Below are 18,389 nucleotides of genomic sequence, written 5' to 3' on the forward strand. Positions count from 1 at the left end.
TTTTCTACGAAATGTTTTGTGAATGCCATAAACCGGCCGTTGTGACCGTGCGGTTCCAGGCGCTTCAGTCCGGATCCGCGCTGCTGCTACGGTCGCAGGTTCGAATCCTGCCTCGTGCATGGATGTCTGTGATGTCCTTAGGTTAGTTAGGTTTAAGTAGTCCTAAGTCTAGGGGACTGATGACCTCATACGTTAAGTCCCATAGTGCTTAGAGCCATTTTTGAATGCCATCATTGCCGGCCGGAGTGGCCGAGCGGTTCTAGGCGATACAGTCTGGAACCGTGAGACCACTACGGTCGCAGGTTCGAATCCTGCCTCGGGCATGGATGTGTGTGATGTCCTTACGTTAGTTAGGTTTAAGTAGTTCTAAGTTCTAGGGGACTAATGACCTCAGATGTTAAGTCCCATAGTGCTTAGAGCCATTTTTGAATGCCATAATTTAAAAATAGAATACAAAAATTCATGAATCTTATATATTACAGGGCTGACTGGAGGCAAAAGTCTGTAAAGTGCACCAAAGCACTCTTTCCTACAGTATTTATTACAATGATTTCGACAGGAATTTTCGTAAGCAGTGCTACATCCTCCCTTTACGTAGGATATGAGTAAGTTTGTTTATTCTTGTGCATATGAAATGAAATATATAAGTACGGTTGCACACGTGAACATCCACTTAACAATAAAGAAAAGGGACGGACACACTCCACGGTGAGTTATCGCTTGACGATGGCCCACACGTCCCAATCGCGATTATGCAATACATGCATCCAGTAACAGGCAAAACGGATATGCTGTCATTTCTAAATCTGTAAGAGATGACGGTGTACCAGATCCGAAGCGTCATTCACTGGGCTGTGACCTGCACGTTTTGGATTGAGGCGCAGTGCACGTGGTACCAGAAGTCCTTGAGCGCAGCCGCTTTATGCTGTGTCACGTGACATGGCCAGCCGCAGCAGCAGTAGTCGCACTGTCTCACGTATTCTTCTTCCCCGTTGATGATTGGATGAATGTCTGGAACAGAGGGAGGATGGTGATAAGCGACGCCGAAGCTAGCTAGCACACCGATCAGCGAGACGGTATTGTCAGTGCGTGTTCGGGCGTCCTGCTGCCATCCACGCCGCACACCTCAACACATTGAGGTAAGTTGACAGCAGCCACTAGCTCTGAAAAATCGAAACGTTTACCATAAGCGTAAATGGCATTACGCCACGCACCTCTTTCATGTCATTAGCCGTCAGGAGGATACTAAACAGCTTTTCAAACGAGCAATGTCTTAATAGTCGAACGAAAGTAATTTTCCAAGGTAACCACCCAGAAGAGGATCTTTAGGTACAGTGACAAAAAGCAGGGTTCATAATTGTCACTGGAAAATAAAGAAAATACCGTTTCATTCTTGCAAGCAAAAAAAGAAAAAAAAAAGAAAGCAGCAGTAAGCCACTGTTAATGAAGCTGTTTGTTAACGCAAACTGAGCCATTTTCGGTTTCGAACAGACAGATTCATCTTCAGACGCCTGTTCACTTTTAGATATACATATATTGTTGCTTACATTGATGTGCATTGCTGTTCTACATCTACATCTACATCCATACTCCGCAAGCCACCTGACGCTGTGTGGCGGAGGGTACCCTGAGTACCTCTATCGGTTCTCCCTTCTATTCCGGTCTCGTATTGTTCGTGGAAAGAAGGATTGTCGGTATGCTTCTGTGTGGGCTCTAATCTCTCTGATTTTATCCTCATGGTCTCTTCGCGAGATATACGTAGGAGGGAGCAATATACTGCTTGACTCTTCGGTGAAGGTATGTTCTCGAAACTTTAACAAAAGCCCGTACCAAGCTACTGAGCGTCTCTCCTGCAGAGTCTTCCACTGGAGTTTATCTATCATCTCCGTAACGCTTTCGCGATTACTAAATGATCTCGTAACGAAGCGCGCTGCTCTCCGTTGGATCTTCTCTATCTCTTCTATCAACCCTATCTGGTACGGACCCCACACTGGTGAGGAATATTCAAGCAGTGGGCGAACAAGCGTACTGTAACCTACTTCCTTTGTTTTGGGATTGCATTTCCTTGGGATTCTTCCAATGAATCTCAGTCTGGCATCTGCTTTACCGACGATCAACTTTATATGATCATTCAATTTTAAATCACTCCTAATGCGTACTCCCAGATAATTTATGGAATTAACTGCTTCCAGTTGCTGACCTGCTATTTTGTAGTTAAATGATAAGGGAACTATCTTTCTATGTATTCGCAGCACATTACACTTGTCTACATTGAGATTCAATTGCCATTCCCTGCACCATGCGTCTATTCGCTGCAGATCCTCCTGCATTTCAGTACAATTTTCCATTGTTACAACCTCTCGATACACCACAGCATCATCTGCAAAAAGCCTCAGTGAACTTGCGATGTCATCCACAAGGTCATTTATGTATATTGTGAATAGCAACGGTCCTATGACACTCCCCTGCGGCTCACCTGAAATCACTCTTACTTCGGAAGACTTCTCTCCATTGAGAATGACATGCTGCGTTCTGTTATCTAGGAACTCTTCAATCCAATCAAACAATTGGTCTGATAGTCCATATGCTCTTACTTTGTTCATTAAACGACTGTGGGGAACTGTATCAAACACCTTGCGGAAGTCAAGAAACACGGCATCTACCTGTGAACCCGTGTCTATGGTCCTCTGAGTCTCGTGGACGACAAGCGCGAGCTGAGTTTCACACGACCGTCTTTTTAGAAACCCATGCTGATTCCTACAGAGTAGATTTCTAGTCTCCAGAAAAGTCATTATACTCGAACATAATACGTGTTCCAAAATTCTACAACTGATCGACGTTAGAGATATAGGTCTATAGTTCTGCACATCTGTTCGACGTCCCTTCTTGAAAATGGGGATGAGCTGTGCCCTTTTCCAATCCTTTGGAACGCTACGCTCTCCTAGAGACCTACGGTACACCGCTGCAAGAAGAGGGGCAAGTTCCTTCGCGTAATCTGTGTAAAATCGAACTGGTATCCCATCAGGTCCAGGGGCCTTTCCTCTTTTGAGCGATTTTAATTGTTTCTCTATCCCTCTGTCGTCTATTTCGATATCTACCATTTTGTCATCTGTGCGACAATCTAGAGAAGGAACTACAGTGCAGTCTTCCTCTGTGAAACAGCTTTGGAAAAAAACATTTAGTATTTCGGCCTTTAGTCTGTCATCCTCTGTTTCAGTACCATTTTGGTCACAGAATGTCTGGACATTTTGTTTTGAGCCACCTACCGCTTTGACATAAGACCAAAATTTCTTAGGATTTTCTGCCAAGTCAGTACATAGAACTTTACTTTCGAATTCATTGAACGCCTCTCGCATAGCCCTCCTCACACTAAATTTCGCTTCGCGTAATTTTTGTTTGTCTGCAAGGCTTAGGCTATGTTTATGTTTGCTGTGAAGTTCCCTTTGCTTCCGCAGCAGTTTTCTAACTCGGTTGTTGTACCACGGTGGCTCTTTTCCATCTCTTACGAACTTGCTTGGCACATACTCATCTAACGCATATTGTACGATGGTTTTGAACTTTGTCCACTGATCCTCAACACTATCTGTACTTGAGACAAAACTTTTGTGTTGAGCCGTCAGATACTCTGTAATCTGCCTTTTGTCACTTTTGCTAAACAGAAAAATCTTCCTACCTTTTTTAATATTTCTATTTACGGCTGAACTCATCGATGCCGTAACCGCTTTATGATCGCTGATTCCCTGTTCTGTGTTAAGTGTTTCAAATAGTTCGGGTCTGTTTGTCACCAGAAGGTCTAATATGTTATCGCCACGAGTCGGTTCTCTGTTTAACAGCTCAAGGTAGTTTTCAGATAAAGCACTTAAAAAAATTTCACTGGATTCTTTGTCCCTGCCACCCGTTATGAACGTTTGAGTCTCCCAGTCTATATCCGGCAAATTAAAATCTCCACCCAGAACTATAACATGGTGGGGAAATCTACTCGAAATATTATCCAAATTATCCTTCACGTTTTGATACACCTATATTAATGCTTACACGTGAACAGCCGTCTGAAGATTATCCTGTCGGTTCGAAACCGGCAACGGTGCTATTTATATGAACAGTTAGCATTATCAATAGTGGCTAGTTGCTGTTTTCTTCCTTACAAGAATCAATCTGTATTTTATATACAGCCACGCACTCAAAATGCTAGTTTTCGACAAAATAGCAAAAAGAAAATAACTTAACTTTGTCTGTTGTCTAGTAATACATATTTATTAAACAGTACGCCACGCAGAAAAGCTTATGCTGTGGTCAAAATAGATGTTGAATATTCCTTCAACATTGTACGTTTTGGTCCAGAAACCTGTTATGATATCAGTACATTGGTTTGTTTGTACCGTAATTCTAGTAGAAACAGTCCACGTTTCTATTTTGAGGGGGCAGTATGTACAGTCTGTGGCAACCGTGTCACCTATAAACATTGCAGTTTTTGTACTGTGTGTCATTACGAGAATTGTGACGCTTCAGGGTGGTTCAGACAACAATAACGCACAGTCAGAAGCTCTGTGTAGTTCCCCTAATGGAGCAGGGAATGAGACGGATGGACGTTACAGCGAATGTCGCCGTGAGTCAAAGTGTTGGCTCTAGAATATGGAACAAGTTTCTGCTGCCAAGAAAAGTTATGGATCGTCACAGAAGTGGCTGCGGAAGAAAAGTAACAGGTGTGTACTTATGACATCACCGTATAAAAGCAAACAGAAATCATCAACACAACGCTACACGTCTACGGTTGCAGTTCCAAAAGCGGTGGGGGGGGGGGGGGGGGGCTCGTGTCGCATGGGCACGAAACCTTTCTTCGTGGGCTAGGGAGCAATGGGACACAACACTGTTTTTTGATGATGCACGTATCAGTCCCCACCCTGACAATACTGACATTCTTGTGCGGAGGCAACGAACACAACTTTTACATCTTAACCGTATAGAAGACTCTTGTCAAGGCAGTTCTGGCATGTTTTGGAGTGAAATCAAGTATGGCCGCAGGACACCGATTGTGCCAATACATGAGGGGATGACTGGTGCGAAGTATTGGGACGACATCCTTGCACGCATTGTGGCCCCATTTGGTGAACATGTTAGAGCGGGGTTCACGCTGGTGTACGGCAATGGACGCCCCCATCGACACAATCTTCTGGAATACCACCCCAGCTGAGCACAGTGTGAGTTGAGTAGAATAGCCTCCATATTCTCCAGATATCAAGCAACTGAGAATGCATGGGCTGTGCTAAAACGAGAGGTTTTCAATTGTCCTGCCCCACCAAAGACTTCACTGGGTCTCGTACAGGCCGCTGTGGAGGAATGTGACAATATCACACTGACTTCTCTCGACAATTTGGTGAAGAGTATGCCTAACCGCATTCAAAAGCATTTCCAATTAAGAGGAGGGTCAACTGGTTTACAAAAAAAGTCTTATGCAAGATGACAGTGAGAAGAAGCCGTAGTGTTTGTAGTAGGATCTTTTGTGAAGTTATTTTTTGTTTTGTTTTGGGTCATCAAGTGGCATTGTGTTTAATTTCTTTGTTCTTGTTCTCTTATAACTGTAAGTGACAAACCGGAAAACAGTTTTGTTCCTTATTATTGACAATAAAGCAATATGCAACACTTATTATGATCGCTGCATTTGTGTGTTTATACTGACAATAAACTGCATAATTTTGTAAGCGAATGAATGTATCTCGTTTAATACTTTTAAACGTAGTATTCTTTATTAAGTTTAATATAAATGCTGCCCTACGGTAGTAATACACTAAAGTTCGTGCTGATAAGTGGATTTTTAAAATAATTTAACCACTGCTAAAGTTGCACACTCTAAGAAAAACCTGCTGCAGATCTCGAATACAGCACTACAGTTCTGTCCGACGGATACATCATATCTGATCTGACAAATTCTCATAACGTAAGTAGCTGCTTTTGCTACTTCATCGACAGACGAATTTTTGTAACAGGAAAAGTCTTGGCGCACCAAGCTGCATGTATAAAGTAAAGATGTCCTCAACTCAAAGACTGATTTGACCACCGCAGTCCTTTACTGGACATGATCCTATTTGGAATCTCTTGCCTTCCTTTGATGTTTGACCTGATTTATCCAGCAAGTTACAGGAGGACGGAACCACGACATAAATGAAAGTGAAGCGTTTTGAGTGTCTACTGATTTTTAGGGATCAACCAGCAGGAAAGTTCGCAGTTTCCATCCTTTAGTTATTCTGTCTTCAGTTAGTCCATTCAGCTCTATGCGCTCATGACAATATTTTAAAGGTTCTCAGAGTTCAACGAAATGGCAAGAGGAGCAGCGGTAACGTGTGCTGTGTAGGCTCACATTATTTCACTTGACACAACAATGCAGTTAAGTTGCCTTTTCTTTCCTCATTTCCTGACTTGTTTGATGTGACCCGCCACGATTTCCTCTCCTGTGCCATCGTCTTCGTCTCAGATGAGCACTTAACAACCAATGTCTGCAATTATTCGTTTGATGTATTCCAGTTGCCGTTTTACGTATGTTCTTTGCCCTTCCTCTGGTACCATGGAAGTTACTTCCTGACGAACGCATGTCCTGTCATTCTATCCGTTCTTCTAGTTAATAATTCACACATATTTGTTCCTTTCCCATACTGCGGAGAATCTCAGTTCTTACCTGACGAGTCTACCTAAAGACTATCTGAAACGCTTCGATTCTCTTCTTTTCCGGTTTTCCTATAGTCATGATTTATTGTCACAGAATGCTCTGCTCCAAAAGTCCATTCTCCGAAATTTCTTCCTCAAATTAAGGCCTGTGTTTAATACTAGTAGACCTTTCTTTAGCGAGGAATGCACTCTTTACCTGTTGTAGTCTACTTCTTGTGCCTTTCTTCCTTCGTCCGCCATCCGTTGTATTGCTTCCAAGGTAGCAGAATTTACCCTCATCGTCTACTAGGTGGTACCAAATTTTGTTTCGAGTTCGTCGTTTGTCTCATTTCTGCTACTTCTCATTACTTTCGGCTTTATTAGGTTTACTTTCCCCATGTTATGTGCCCATTAGATTGTTCATTCCATTAAACAGAACCTGTAATTCTCGTTTACAGGGGTTAGACAAAAATATGAAAGCACCACTAAAAAATTGGAAATTTGTGGTAAGTTGCTATGGGACCAAACTGCTGAGGTCATAGGTCCCTAGGCTTACACACTGCTTAATCAACGTAAACTAACTTACGCTAAGGACAAAACACACACGCCCACGCTCGAGGGAGGTCTCGAACCTCCGACGGGGGAAGCCGCGTGAACCGTGACAAGGCGCCTAAGACCATGCGGTTAACCGCGCGGCGAAGCACCACGAGAAATGCATGCTTGAACATAAATGCAGATGCTAGCTCGGCGTGCGGGTTACACTGTTGTATATGACCGCGAGCACCACCTATGCAATGTCCACAGTATGTGGTCTGAACAGTGTACTGTGGAGTTGTGAGTGCATTATGTCGGAGCTCCGTGAGTTAGAACATGGGCAAACAGCTGGGTGCTTCCGTAACCAATGTTACCGAAGTTTTTGGCGTTTCAAGGCGCTCCCTATTGAAGAATTACATCGCATACAGGGAAAGCCGAAAAACATCAACTAAGTTGCAACGTGGACGAAAGTGTGTCTTGAGCGATCGTGCCAGATAGTAATTCAGGAGGACTGTGATGAAAAATAAGAGGACCACAGCTGCAAAAATCACTGCAGAACTGAATGTCTCACTTGCGAACCCTATCAGCACCAAAGCAACACGAAGGGAATTGCAGAACGAGCTGTCATTCCAAGACCGCTCATCTGTGATACAAATAACCGTAGCAGGAAAACGTGCAGCCGAAGCTGTAGAACATGGATTATGGAGCAATGGAAGAAAGTCATTCGGTCTGATGAGTCTTCTTCCCCACTATTTCCAGCTTCTGGACAAGTTTATGTCCCAAAAATGGTTCAAATGGCGCTGAGCACTATGGGACTGAACTTCTCAGGTCATCAGTCCCCTAGAACTTAGAACTACTTAAACCTAACTAACCTAAGGACATCACACACATCCAAGCCCGAGGCAGGATTCGAACCTGCGACCGTCGCGGTAGCGCGGCTCCAGACTGTAGCGCCTAGAACCGCTTATGTCCCAAAAGTGAAACATGACGGTGGTTAGGTGATGATTGGGGCAGCCATGTCGTGGTATTCCGTGTGCTCCATGGTTACTCTGCAAGATCGCATTACTGCCAAGGCTGTATCATTTTGCGTGATGAGGTCCATCCCAGTGGTTCATGGTGTGGGTTCCTGTTGTCATGTCCTAGTTCATGAACCACGGGCAACGTATGAGTGGCCATGTAAGTGGTCCCGACAGTCGGGATACCGGTTACTTTGGAATAAGGCTGGGCATCTCGGACATATTTTGAGTCGTGGTAACCTTTCTGCTCATATGGCAAAGACTACCAAATCCACCGGTTAGTCCCTCAACCGTTAGGGGTAAAACTCAATGGGACTCGGGGCAAGTAAGGCTAGCAACCTGCTTCCCTGGTACTTTAAATATGATGCTAGCAACAATCAGAGCAACATGCCTCGGACCTTTGGAGGTGATGGAGTCCCACCTCTAACTGACAAACCAGGGACTCCTAAGATTGTTGTTGTTGTTGTTGTGGTCTTCAGTCCTGAGACTGGTTTGATGCAGCTCTCCATGCTACTCTATCCTGTGCAAGCTTCTTCATCTCCCAGTACCTACTGCAACCTACATCCTTTTGAATCTGCTTAGTGTATTCTTCTCTTGGTCTCCCTCTACGATTTTTACCCTCCACGCTGCCCTCCAATACTAAATTGGTGAGCCCGCATCTCGTGGTCGTGCGGTAGCGTTCTCGCTTCCCACGCCCGGGTTCCCGGGTTCGATTCCCGGCGGGGTCAGGGATTTTCTCTGCCTCGTAATGGCTGGGTGTTGTGTGCTGTCCTTAGGTTAGTTAGGTTTAAGTAGTTCTAAGTTCTAGGGGACTTATGACCACAGCAGTTGAGTCCCATAGTGCTCAGAGCCATTTGAACCACTTTTTTTTTTTTTAAATAAATTGGTGATCCCTGGATCCCTCAGAATATGTCCTACCAACCGATCCCTTCTTCTAGTCAAGTTGTGCTACAAATTTCTCTTCTCTCCAATTCTGTTCAATACATCCTCATTAGTTACGTGATCTACCCATCTAATCTTCAGCATTCTTCTGTAGCACCACATTTCGAAAGCTTCTATTCTCTTCTTGTCTAAACTATTTATCGTCCACGTTTCACTTCCATACAAATACTTTCAGAAACGACTTCCTGACACATAAATCTACGAGGTGTGGCTAGAAAAAAACCGGACTAGTACTGGTGAAACAATAAAACGAATGCAATAAGGCTGAAAGTCGCGTGGCCTGTCACGTGACTCTCGCTCCGCCTACTGCTCGAGTTTCATCTGCCTCCTGCACTCAGTCTGCCCGTGGCGTCTGTTTTAAGTAGTTGATGTTTTGTCTGTGCGTCGGAAAATGTTGAGTGTACAGAAAGAACAGCGTGTTAACATCAAATTTTGTTTCAAACTAGGAAAATCTGCAAGTGAAACGTTTGTAATGTGACAACAAGTGTACGGCGATGATTGTTTATCGCGAACACAAGTGTTTGAGTGGTTTAAACGATTTAAAGATGGCCGCGAAGACACCAGTGATGGCACTCGCACTGGCAGACCATTGTCAGCAAAAACTGATGCAAACATTGAAAAAATCGGTAAACTTGTTCGACACTTTCCTTGTCAACTCCTGTTAACTCAGACACTGCTCTGATTGTTAAACGGCGATCTTGTCGAACAAGTTTACCGATTTTTTCAATGTTTGCATCAGGTTTTGCTGACAATGGTCTGCCAGTGAGAGTGTCATCACTGGTGTCTTCGCGGCCATCTTTAAATCGTTTAAACCACTCAAACACTTGTGTTCGCGATAAACAATCATCGCCGTACACTTGTTGTAACATTACAATTTGTGATCCCTTGATGCCTCAAAACATGTCCTACCAACCGATCCCTTCTTCTAGTCAAGTTGTGCCACAAGCTCCTCTTCTCCCCAAGTCTATTCAATACCTCCTCATTAGTTATGTGATCTACCCATCTAATCTTCAGCATTCTTCTGTAGCACCACATTTCGAAAGCGTCTATTCTCTTCTTGTCTAAACTATTTATCGTCCACGTTTCACTTCCATACATGGCTACACTCCCTACAAATGCTTTCAGAAACGACTTCATGACACTCGATATTAACAAATTTCTCTTCTTCAGAAACGCTTTCCTTGCCATTGCCAGTCTACATTTTATAGCCTCTCTACTTTAACCATCAGCAGTTATTTTGCTCCCCAAATAGCAAAACTCCTTTACTACTTTAACTGTCTCATTTCCTAATCTAATTCCCTCAGCATCACCCGACTTAATTAGACTACATTCCATTGTCCTCGTTTTGCTTTTGTTGATGTTCATCTTATATCCTCCTTTCAAGACACTGTCCATTCCGTTCAACTGCTCTTCCAAGTCCTTTGCTGTCTCTGACAGAATTACAATGTCATCGGCGAACCTCAAAGTTTTTATTTCTTCTCCATGGATTTTAATACCTACTCCGAACTTTTCTTTTGTTTCCTTTACTGCTTGCTCAGTATACAGATTGAATAACATCGGGGAGAGGCTACAACCCTATCTAACTCCCTTCCCAACCACTGCTTCCCTTTCATGTCTCTAGACTCTTATAACTGCCATTTGGTTGCTGTACAAATTGTAAATAGCCTTTCGCTCCCTGTATTTTACCCCTGCCACCTTCAGATTTTGAAAGAGAGTATTCAAGTCAATATTGTCAAAAGCTTTCTCTAATTCTACGAATGCTAGAAACGTAGGTTTTCCTTTCCTTAATCTATTTACTAAGATAAGTCGTAAGGCCAGTATTGCCTCACGTGTTCCAGTATTTCTACGGTATCCAAAATGATCTTCCCCGAGGTCGGCTTCTACCAGTTTTTTCCATTCTCTGTAAAGAATTCGTGTTAGTATTTTGCAGCTATGGCTTATTAAACTGATAGTTCGGTAATTTTCACGTCTGTCAACACCTGCATTCTTTTGGATTGGAATTATTATATTCTTCTTGAAGTGTGATGGTGTTTCGCCTGTTTCATACATCTTGCTCACCAGATGGTAGAGTTTTGTCAGGACTGGCTCTCCCAAGGCCGTCAGTAGTTCTAATGGAATGTTGTCTACTCCCGGGGCCTTGTTTCGACCCAGGTCTTTCAGTGCTCTGTCAAACTCTTCACGCAGTATCATATCTCCCATTTCATCTTCATCTACATCCTCTTCTATTTCCATAATATTGTTCTCAAGTATATCGCCCTTGTGTAGACCCTCTGCATACTCCTTCCACCTTTCTGCTTTCCCTTCTTTGCTTAGAACTGGGTTTCCATCTGAGCTCTTGATATTCATACAAGTGGTTCTCTTTTCTCCAAAGGTCTCTTTAATTTTCCTGTAGGCAGTATCTATCTTACCCCTAGTGAGATAAGCCTCTACATCCTTACATTTGTCCTCTAGCCATCCCTGCTTAGCCATTTTGAACTTCCTGTCGATCTCATTTTTGAGACGTTTGTATTCCTTAAAGGTGCATGGCATGCCCTCGAGAAAAATTACGGCTGTAGTTTCCCCTTGCTTTCAGCCGTTCGCAGTATCAGCTCAGCAAGGCCGTTTTGGTTAGTGTTACAAGGCCAGATAAGTCAATCATCCAGACTGTTGCCCCTGCAACTACTGAAAAGGCTGCTGCCCCTCTTCAGGAACCACACGTTTGTCTGGCCTCTCAACAGATAACCCGTCCATTTTGGTTGCACCTACGGTACGGCTATCTGTATCGCAGAGGCACGCATGCCTCTCCACCAACGGCAAGGACCATGGTTCATGGGGGGTCTAACAACTTAATAACCGAAAATAATAATGCCAAACAACTGAATATAGTAATTACTTTTCAACACTTAAACATTACACAACTTTTACGTTAGGAACGACGAAGTCTTGAATGCAATGCATACTTTGATGTATTTATAAAAATATATATTAAATTATCAGAATGTTGTACGGGTATTTAATGGGAAGTTATAAAATGCTAGTTTCATTGGTGGTTTCAATATTTTCGTAAAAAATTCAGCTATGTGAACTGAACCTCTTACAACAGCTAACAATTTTACTATACAAGGCTCTCTGCAGTTATAAGACCCGAAGGACGAAGGACATAAAATAGAAGCAGGGGTTGAGAAAGGAGTAAGTGCAGGTTGTAGCCAGTCCCCGATATTATTCATTTTGTACGTTGAGCAATCAGTAATGGAAACCCAGGAATAATCTGCAGAGATAATTAAAGTTCAGTGAGAAGAAATAAAAACTTTAACGTCCTCCGATGACACTGTATTTCTGCCAGGGACAGAACAAGGCCCAGAGGAGTAATTGAATGAAATGGATAGTATCCTGAAAAGATGTTATGCTAGAGGCCTGACCAAGATTTTAGCTCCCATAGTGAGCTTACGCTCCGAGAACACAGGCGAATCTGCTCAGCGTTCCAGCTTCCCCCACCACAGCGCTGTTTCGAGCAGACTTGTGAATGAGGCAGTATACGGCGAAGGCCACACACATGAGGAACTTGGGAAGATACGTTTACGACACAGTGTAACTACTTCTAAGAGGCTACTATTGTAACATACTTTTATACGCATGATTTTATCACTCGTGATTATTATCAAATTATTATTTTTCCACCTAAGCAATAACTTTCACTGTTTAATTAAGTAAGTACATCAGACAGTGGTAATACAGTGAGTGAACTACAAAAAGCCTGACTTGCAGACATCTGACACAAAGTTCTGATGTTTTTAAATTTTTACATATTTCGATTTTAGCATACGTAATATGTCTGGAACTTTGATTTGTGATACAAATGCCGGCCGGAGTGGCCGAGCGGTTCTAGGCGCTACAGTCAGGAACCGCGCGACCACTACGGTCGCAGGTTCGAATCCTGCCTCGGGCATGGATGTGTGTGATGTCCTTAGGTTAGTTAGGTTTATGTAGTTCTAAGTTCTAGGGGACTGATGACCTCAGAAGTTAAGTCCCATAGTGCTCAGAGCCATTTTTTTTTGTGATACAAATACATGGTGCTAATCAGATTAAAATTTGGTAAAGCTGAATGTTGGTAGAACTTTTTCAATTTCATAACGGACAAAAAGTGTTTCCACATATGTGTTGAACCAAATACTGAAATAACTTTAGCGGCTTGACTGTGCAGTCAAGGCTATTGCTCTTGAGGTAACATTTTATAGGAGTCTTGAAAATTTCTGGATAGTAAAAACAGGTCATTGATCCTGGTGCTGCACTGTATATCTGTCAGCTAATGTCGGAGATAATGAGTACGAACATCAGCAGCCAAAAGAGAGGATGGCCTGACAAATAAATCGAAATTTATCTTCCACGTGCAAAATCTTGGAATCTCTTACAGAACTCCAGATGGAATGTCTCAGTTACGGAAACGTAGTCAGTTATGTCTGGTTCACAAATGACTGCCTTGACTTCTGATAACTGTTCAACGTCATGAATTTGAAACTGAATTTCCCATTGGATTAATTTTTGTTTGTTAGCATCAATTTTGACTGCCATATTCGTTACCAACGATTCACGTAATTGATGATGTCGACAGTAACAGAATTTGTCACTGCTCTATTTGTCCTTTACTTCGTTTTTTCCCTAAAATCCGCATTAAGTCAGCCAGCATTCATGCTTGTTCATCAGAAGACAAGTGCATCATATCATCTTTGTCGGTGTTGTTGTACTGGTGTCCCAATGAATGTCTTCCCATCTCATAGTTCTGTGATGGCATATTAAGCACTTTGCATGGCCTTCAGGATATAAGAATAGCAAAGCAATTCCCATTTAGCGTTGAATGATGTAGCTTCTCCACTTTTCTTTCTTTGGACAAGTGTGTAAATGCTACGGCATTCCTAACGCAGGAGGTAAATTGGTATTGTTTGCAAACTATTAAAAGCTAACTGCCTCGCGCTAGCAGCATCTAGCTGCATCTCTTTCCTTCCCCCTCTGCCCTCACCCCTCTGTCGTACTCCTCACTGTGCTCGGATTGCTAGGCAGGAGTGCAGCCGGAGCGCTCTTTGGCCAGGCCTGTTGTACAGCCAGAGTCAACAAGTCTTGGGACTTACGACTGGGGAGTAGGCACCCGCAAGAACGCTGATGTCTCAGAAGATACGGCGTAGCAAGGCGTGTGCTCGTCTTAATTGTTTTTCTTCACTGGTGTGTGTGTGTGTGTGTATGTGTGTGTGTGTGTGTGGCCAGAACGCCATACAGCCATGGCGTGCACCTTTTCATTTTAATTAGATTTTGGCCTGATGGCCATAGGGCCATAGCATAGAATTAAGTAGATCCGCATCCTCCCTCAAAGTAGCCACTGTTGGCCGCTATGGTCATCTTCCAACCTCCATATACGCTGAAAAAAAAAAAAGGACTGGCAGACCTGGCTAATATCGCGTAGGGCCCCTACGCGACATGGCACGAACTCGACTAATGTTTGAAGTAATGCTGGAGGGAACTGACACCATGAATCCTGTAGGGCTGGCTATAAATCCATAAGAGTACGAGGGGGTGGAGATCTCTTCTGAATAGCACGCTGCAAGGCATCCCAGATATGTTCAATAATGTTCATGTCTGGGGAGTTTGCTGGCCAGAGGAAGTGTTTAAACTCAGAAGAGAGTTCCTGGAGCCACACCGTAGCAATTCTGGACGTGTGGGGTGTCGCATTGTTCTGCTGCAATTGCGAAAGTCCATCGGAATGCACAATGAACATGAATAGATGCACGTGATCAGACAGGATGCTTACGTACTTGTCACCTGTTGAGTCGTATCTACACGTATCAGGGGTCCCATATCACTCCAACTGCTTACGCCCCACACCACTGCAGAGTCTCCACCAGCTTGAACAGTCCCCTGCTGACGTGCAGGATCCATGGATTCATGAGTTTGTCTCGATACCTGTACACGTCCATCCGCTCGATACAATTTGAAACGAGACTTGTCCGACGAAGCACCATGTTTCCAGTCATCAACAATGCAATGTCGGTGTTGACGGTACCAGGCGAGGCGTTAAGATTTGTGTCGTACAGTCGTTAAGGGTACATGAGTGGGCCTTCGGCTCCGAAAGCCCATATCGATGATGTTTCGTTGAATGGTTCGCACTCTGAGAATTGTTGATGGCCCTGCATTGAAATCTACAGCAATTTGCGGAAGGGTTGCACATCTGCCACATTGAACGATTCTCCTTAGTCGTCTTTGGTCCCGTTCTTGCAGGATCTTTTTCCGGCCGCAGCGATGTCGGAGAGTTGATGTTTTACCAGATTCCTGATACTCACGGTACACTCGTGAAATGGTCGTACGGGGAAATCCCCACTTCATCGTTACCTCGGAGATGCTGTGCCCCATCGCTCGTACGTCGACTACAACACCATGTTCAAACTCACTTAAATTTTGATAACCTACCATTGTAGCAGTAGTAACCGATTAACAACTGCGCCAGACACTTGTTGTCTTATACAGGCGTTGCCGACCGCAGCGCTGTATTCTGCCTGTTTATATATCTCTGTATTTGAATACGCATGCCTATACCAGTTTCTTGGCGCTTCACTTTAGCTGCTGGAAGCACCTCTCAAAAATGCTGGCATGGATGTCCCTCAGGGTTTCTCTTGTGACAGTCATGACCTCTTTGGCTGAATAAAATCTACACCCGCGTAAGGGTACTTTCTTGTGGAGAAAGAGACAAAAATCGCATACTGCGAGAGGAGGTGAGTACGGAGGGTGTGTCGAAACGATGTCCTGTCACCTAATAATTCTCTCTGGGACGAGGACAGGGCAATGTGCAGGGGCGTTGTTGTTTAGCAACAGCAAGTTCTTCCCATGCCAAAGCTCAGGATGCTTATGACGAACTGAACCGTGTAAATGTCAAGGAACTCCTTGTAGCGGCTTTTGTTTCTCGTTGCATCATCCGGGATGAATTCTATGTGAACTGTTCCATTTGAATAAAAAGCACTTCAATCTTCATCTTGCCTTTTGGCCTGTCTTGTCGTGGGTTTTCTGTTGTGGTGGTACTTGCGTTTTCCAGGTCGCGGATTGGCGCTTCAGTTGTGGATCGTACAGCAAACTTCATGTTTCGTCTCCAGGTAGGATCTGGTTGAGAAACGCCGAATCATCGTCAGCAGTATCGGTCGGGTCCTCATAAATCTTTAAGCAATCATCATATTCGCCTTGCATCAGGTTGCGAGGTACACTGTGCTGGGTGACACACGGATGTTCAGGTCATCGGTCAGAATTTCGTAGCACATAGCATGGCTGACCCCTACTGCTCCTGCGAGATAGTCTACCATTTGGCAGTGGCTGGCGCACAGCAACGTTGCAACTCTTCAATCTTTATTCACTTCGAACCGTTTGTGGCCGGCCAGTACTTACATCATGCTTCAAACTGTCTCTCCTCTATGAATTCGTTGGTGCTACTTAAACAAAACACTGGACTCAGTGCACCATTTGAAACGTTTCGGTAGCGGTTTCGCCTCGTTTTTGGCAGAACATGTTTCTTCCAATTGCGATGTACTTGAGATATGACTCGTGCAGTCAAATGACGTTACAACAACTGTAGTTAACAGGAAAAATACACGTCAGGTCTGAGGCTAATATTTTGTCATGGTATTATTGTTCATAGTCGCTTCACTCTTTCCTGTCAGTTACGATTCAGTTCCCATTTATACCACTTTCCGAAGACGTAGCCATTACCGAGAAATTACCAGACTAAAACTCATTGCCCTGTTTCGCTTTCACTTCATGAAGCCTAACAACTAAAATTTAGCTTAGTCATATTTTTTCTCGACAATATTATGAAAAAGATACATTGCTACTCACCAGAATGGTCACACGTTAAAGTTGCAGACAGGCGCTCCAAACGACTGTTACACATCCAGATTTCGGCTAAAGCCATCTTCAGAAAGGAAAACACACACACACTCACACAAACAAGCACACTTCACGCACACATGACCGTACATCCGGCTTATCCGGCCAGAGATAGCTGTCATGTGTTCGTGAGGTGTGCTTGCTTCTGTGAGTGTGTATTTTTCTTTCTGAAGAAGGCTTTGGTTCGAAAGCTGAATGTGTAACAGTCTTTTCGTTGTGCCTGTGTACAACTCAGGGTGCTATCTTTACAGTGAGTAGTGATGTATCCTTTTCATTACATTGTTGATTTTGCAACCTGGACTTTCCATTGTTTCATATTTTGTCGGATTTTCAGTGATCTCACAATCCGATCACAGTGAGCGAGAGAGGTGGCGCAGTGGTTAGCACATTGGACTCTCATCCGGAAGGACGACGGTTGAAACCCGCGTCCGGTAATCCTGATTTAGATTTTCTGTGATTTCCCTAAACCACTTCAGACAAGTGTCCGGATGGTTCCTTAGAAAGGGCACGGCCGATTTCCTTCCCCATTCTTCCCTAATCCGAGCTTGTGCTCCGTCTCTAATGACCTCGTTGTCTACGGGACGTTAAACACTAATCTCCTCCTCCTTTTCCCCTCCCTTACAGTCATCACATCGTTCTTCGATAACGAGGATGGTCTTCTGCTTTCTTCTTTTGTTCTCATTCCGTTGACTGGTCGGCAGCAATTCTCGTTCACCTTTTTGCCCCATATTCTGCAAGTTTTCTTTTTTTTTCAGTTCGTGGTTTGTTGTCAGTTTCTGTGATGTACTGAAACATTTGACATACATTATTTGATTACAACTAATTGTTCGGCGAATTATGTTTCTCCCATTTTGAAAAACAAAAAGCAAGTGGTAAGTGACGCTTTACTTTTCTCCATTTAAAGATATGTTTGGCTTCTGAAATTCCTCTATGTAAGTAAGGGGGGTTCCCCGAATACTCAAGAAACGTTAATTATTTCGATTGATCGTCTTGTTCACAGGACACTATCGTCAGCATGTGGAGACTTTGTCTACTGCTTGCTACGGCGTCCTTGGCGCCAGTCGCGAAAGGTGGCGTGCTGTATCCCAGAGAATCCGAATCCAGGGAGGTGAAGTCTCTAGATGGCCTCTGGAACTTCAAGCTGGACGCAGACGAAATAGGCTACGCTGAAGAATGGTACGCAGATGATCTCACCAAGGTACGTCTCCTCTCGGTCAAGCTGTGCCTGCATTTAGAAAACACGAATGTTGGTCAGAGGCTGTGGTTACTAGCTCCTCTCAAGCTTCCAAAGGATTAAAATCGCTGTCAAAAGTGAATTGCTCTGCTCTCAAAATTACCTAACCTTTTCGCTCTCCAGGTTGACTT

At 43.7% G+C, this 18,389-nt stretch overlaps 1 protein-coding gene across 1 annotated transcript in view; it reads left to right on the plus strand.

Annotated features, from left to right (window-relative positions):
• Positions 1-981: 981 nt before the first annotated feature.
• LOC126249963 (beta-glucuronidase-like) overlaps positions 982-18,389 on the plus strand; it is a 150,417-nt gene continuing 133,009 nt past the window's right edge. Inside the window, exons 1-2 of the mRNA XM_049951520.1 lie at positions 982-1,139; positions 18,025-18,222. Of these exons, the coding sequence (XP_049807477.1) occupies positions 18,040-18,222 (183 nt within the window). The 5' untranslated portion in view covers positions 982-1,139; positions 18,025-18,039. The remainder of the gene's footprint in view (positions 1,140-18,024; positions 18,223-18,389) is intronic.

Source organism: Schistocerca nitens, chromosome 1 (genome assembly GCF_023898315.1).
Source record: "Schistocerca nitens isolate TAMUIC-IGC-003100 chromosome 1, iqSchNite1.1, whole genome shotgun sequence".
NCBI lineage: Eukaryota > Metazoa > Arthropoda > Insecta > Orthoptera > Acrididae > Schistocerca > Schistocerca nitens.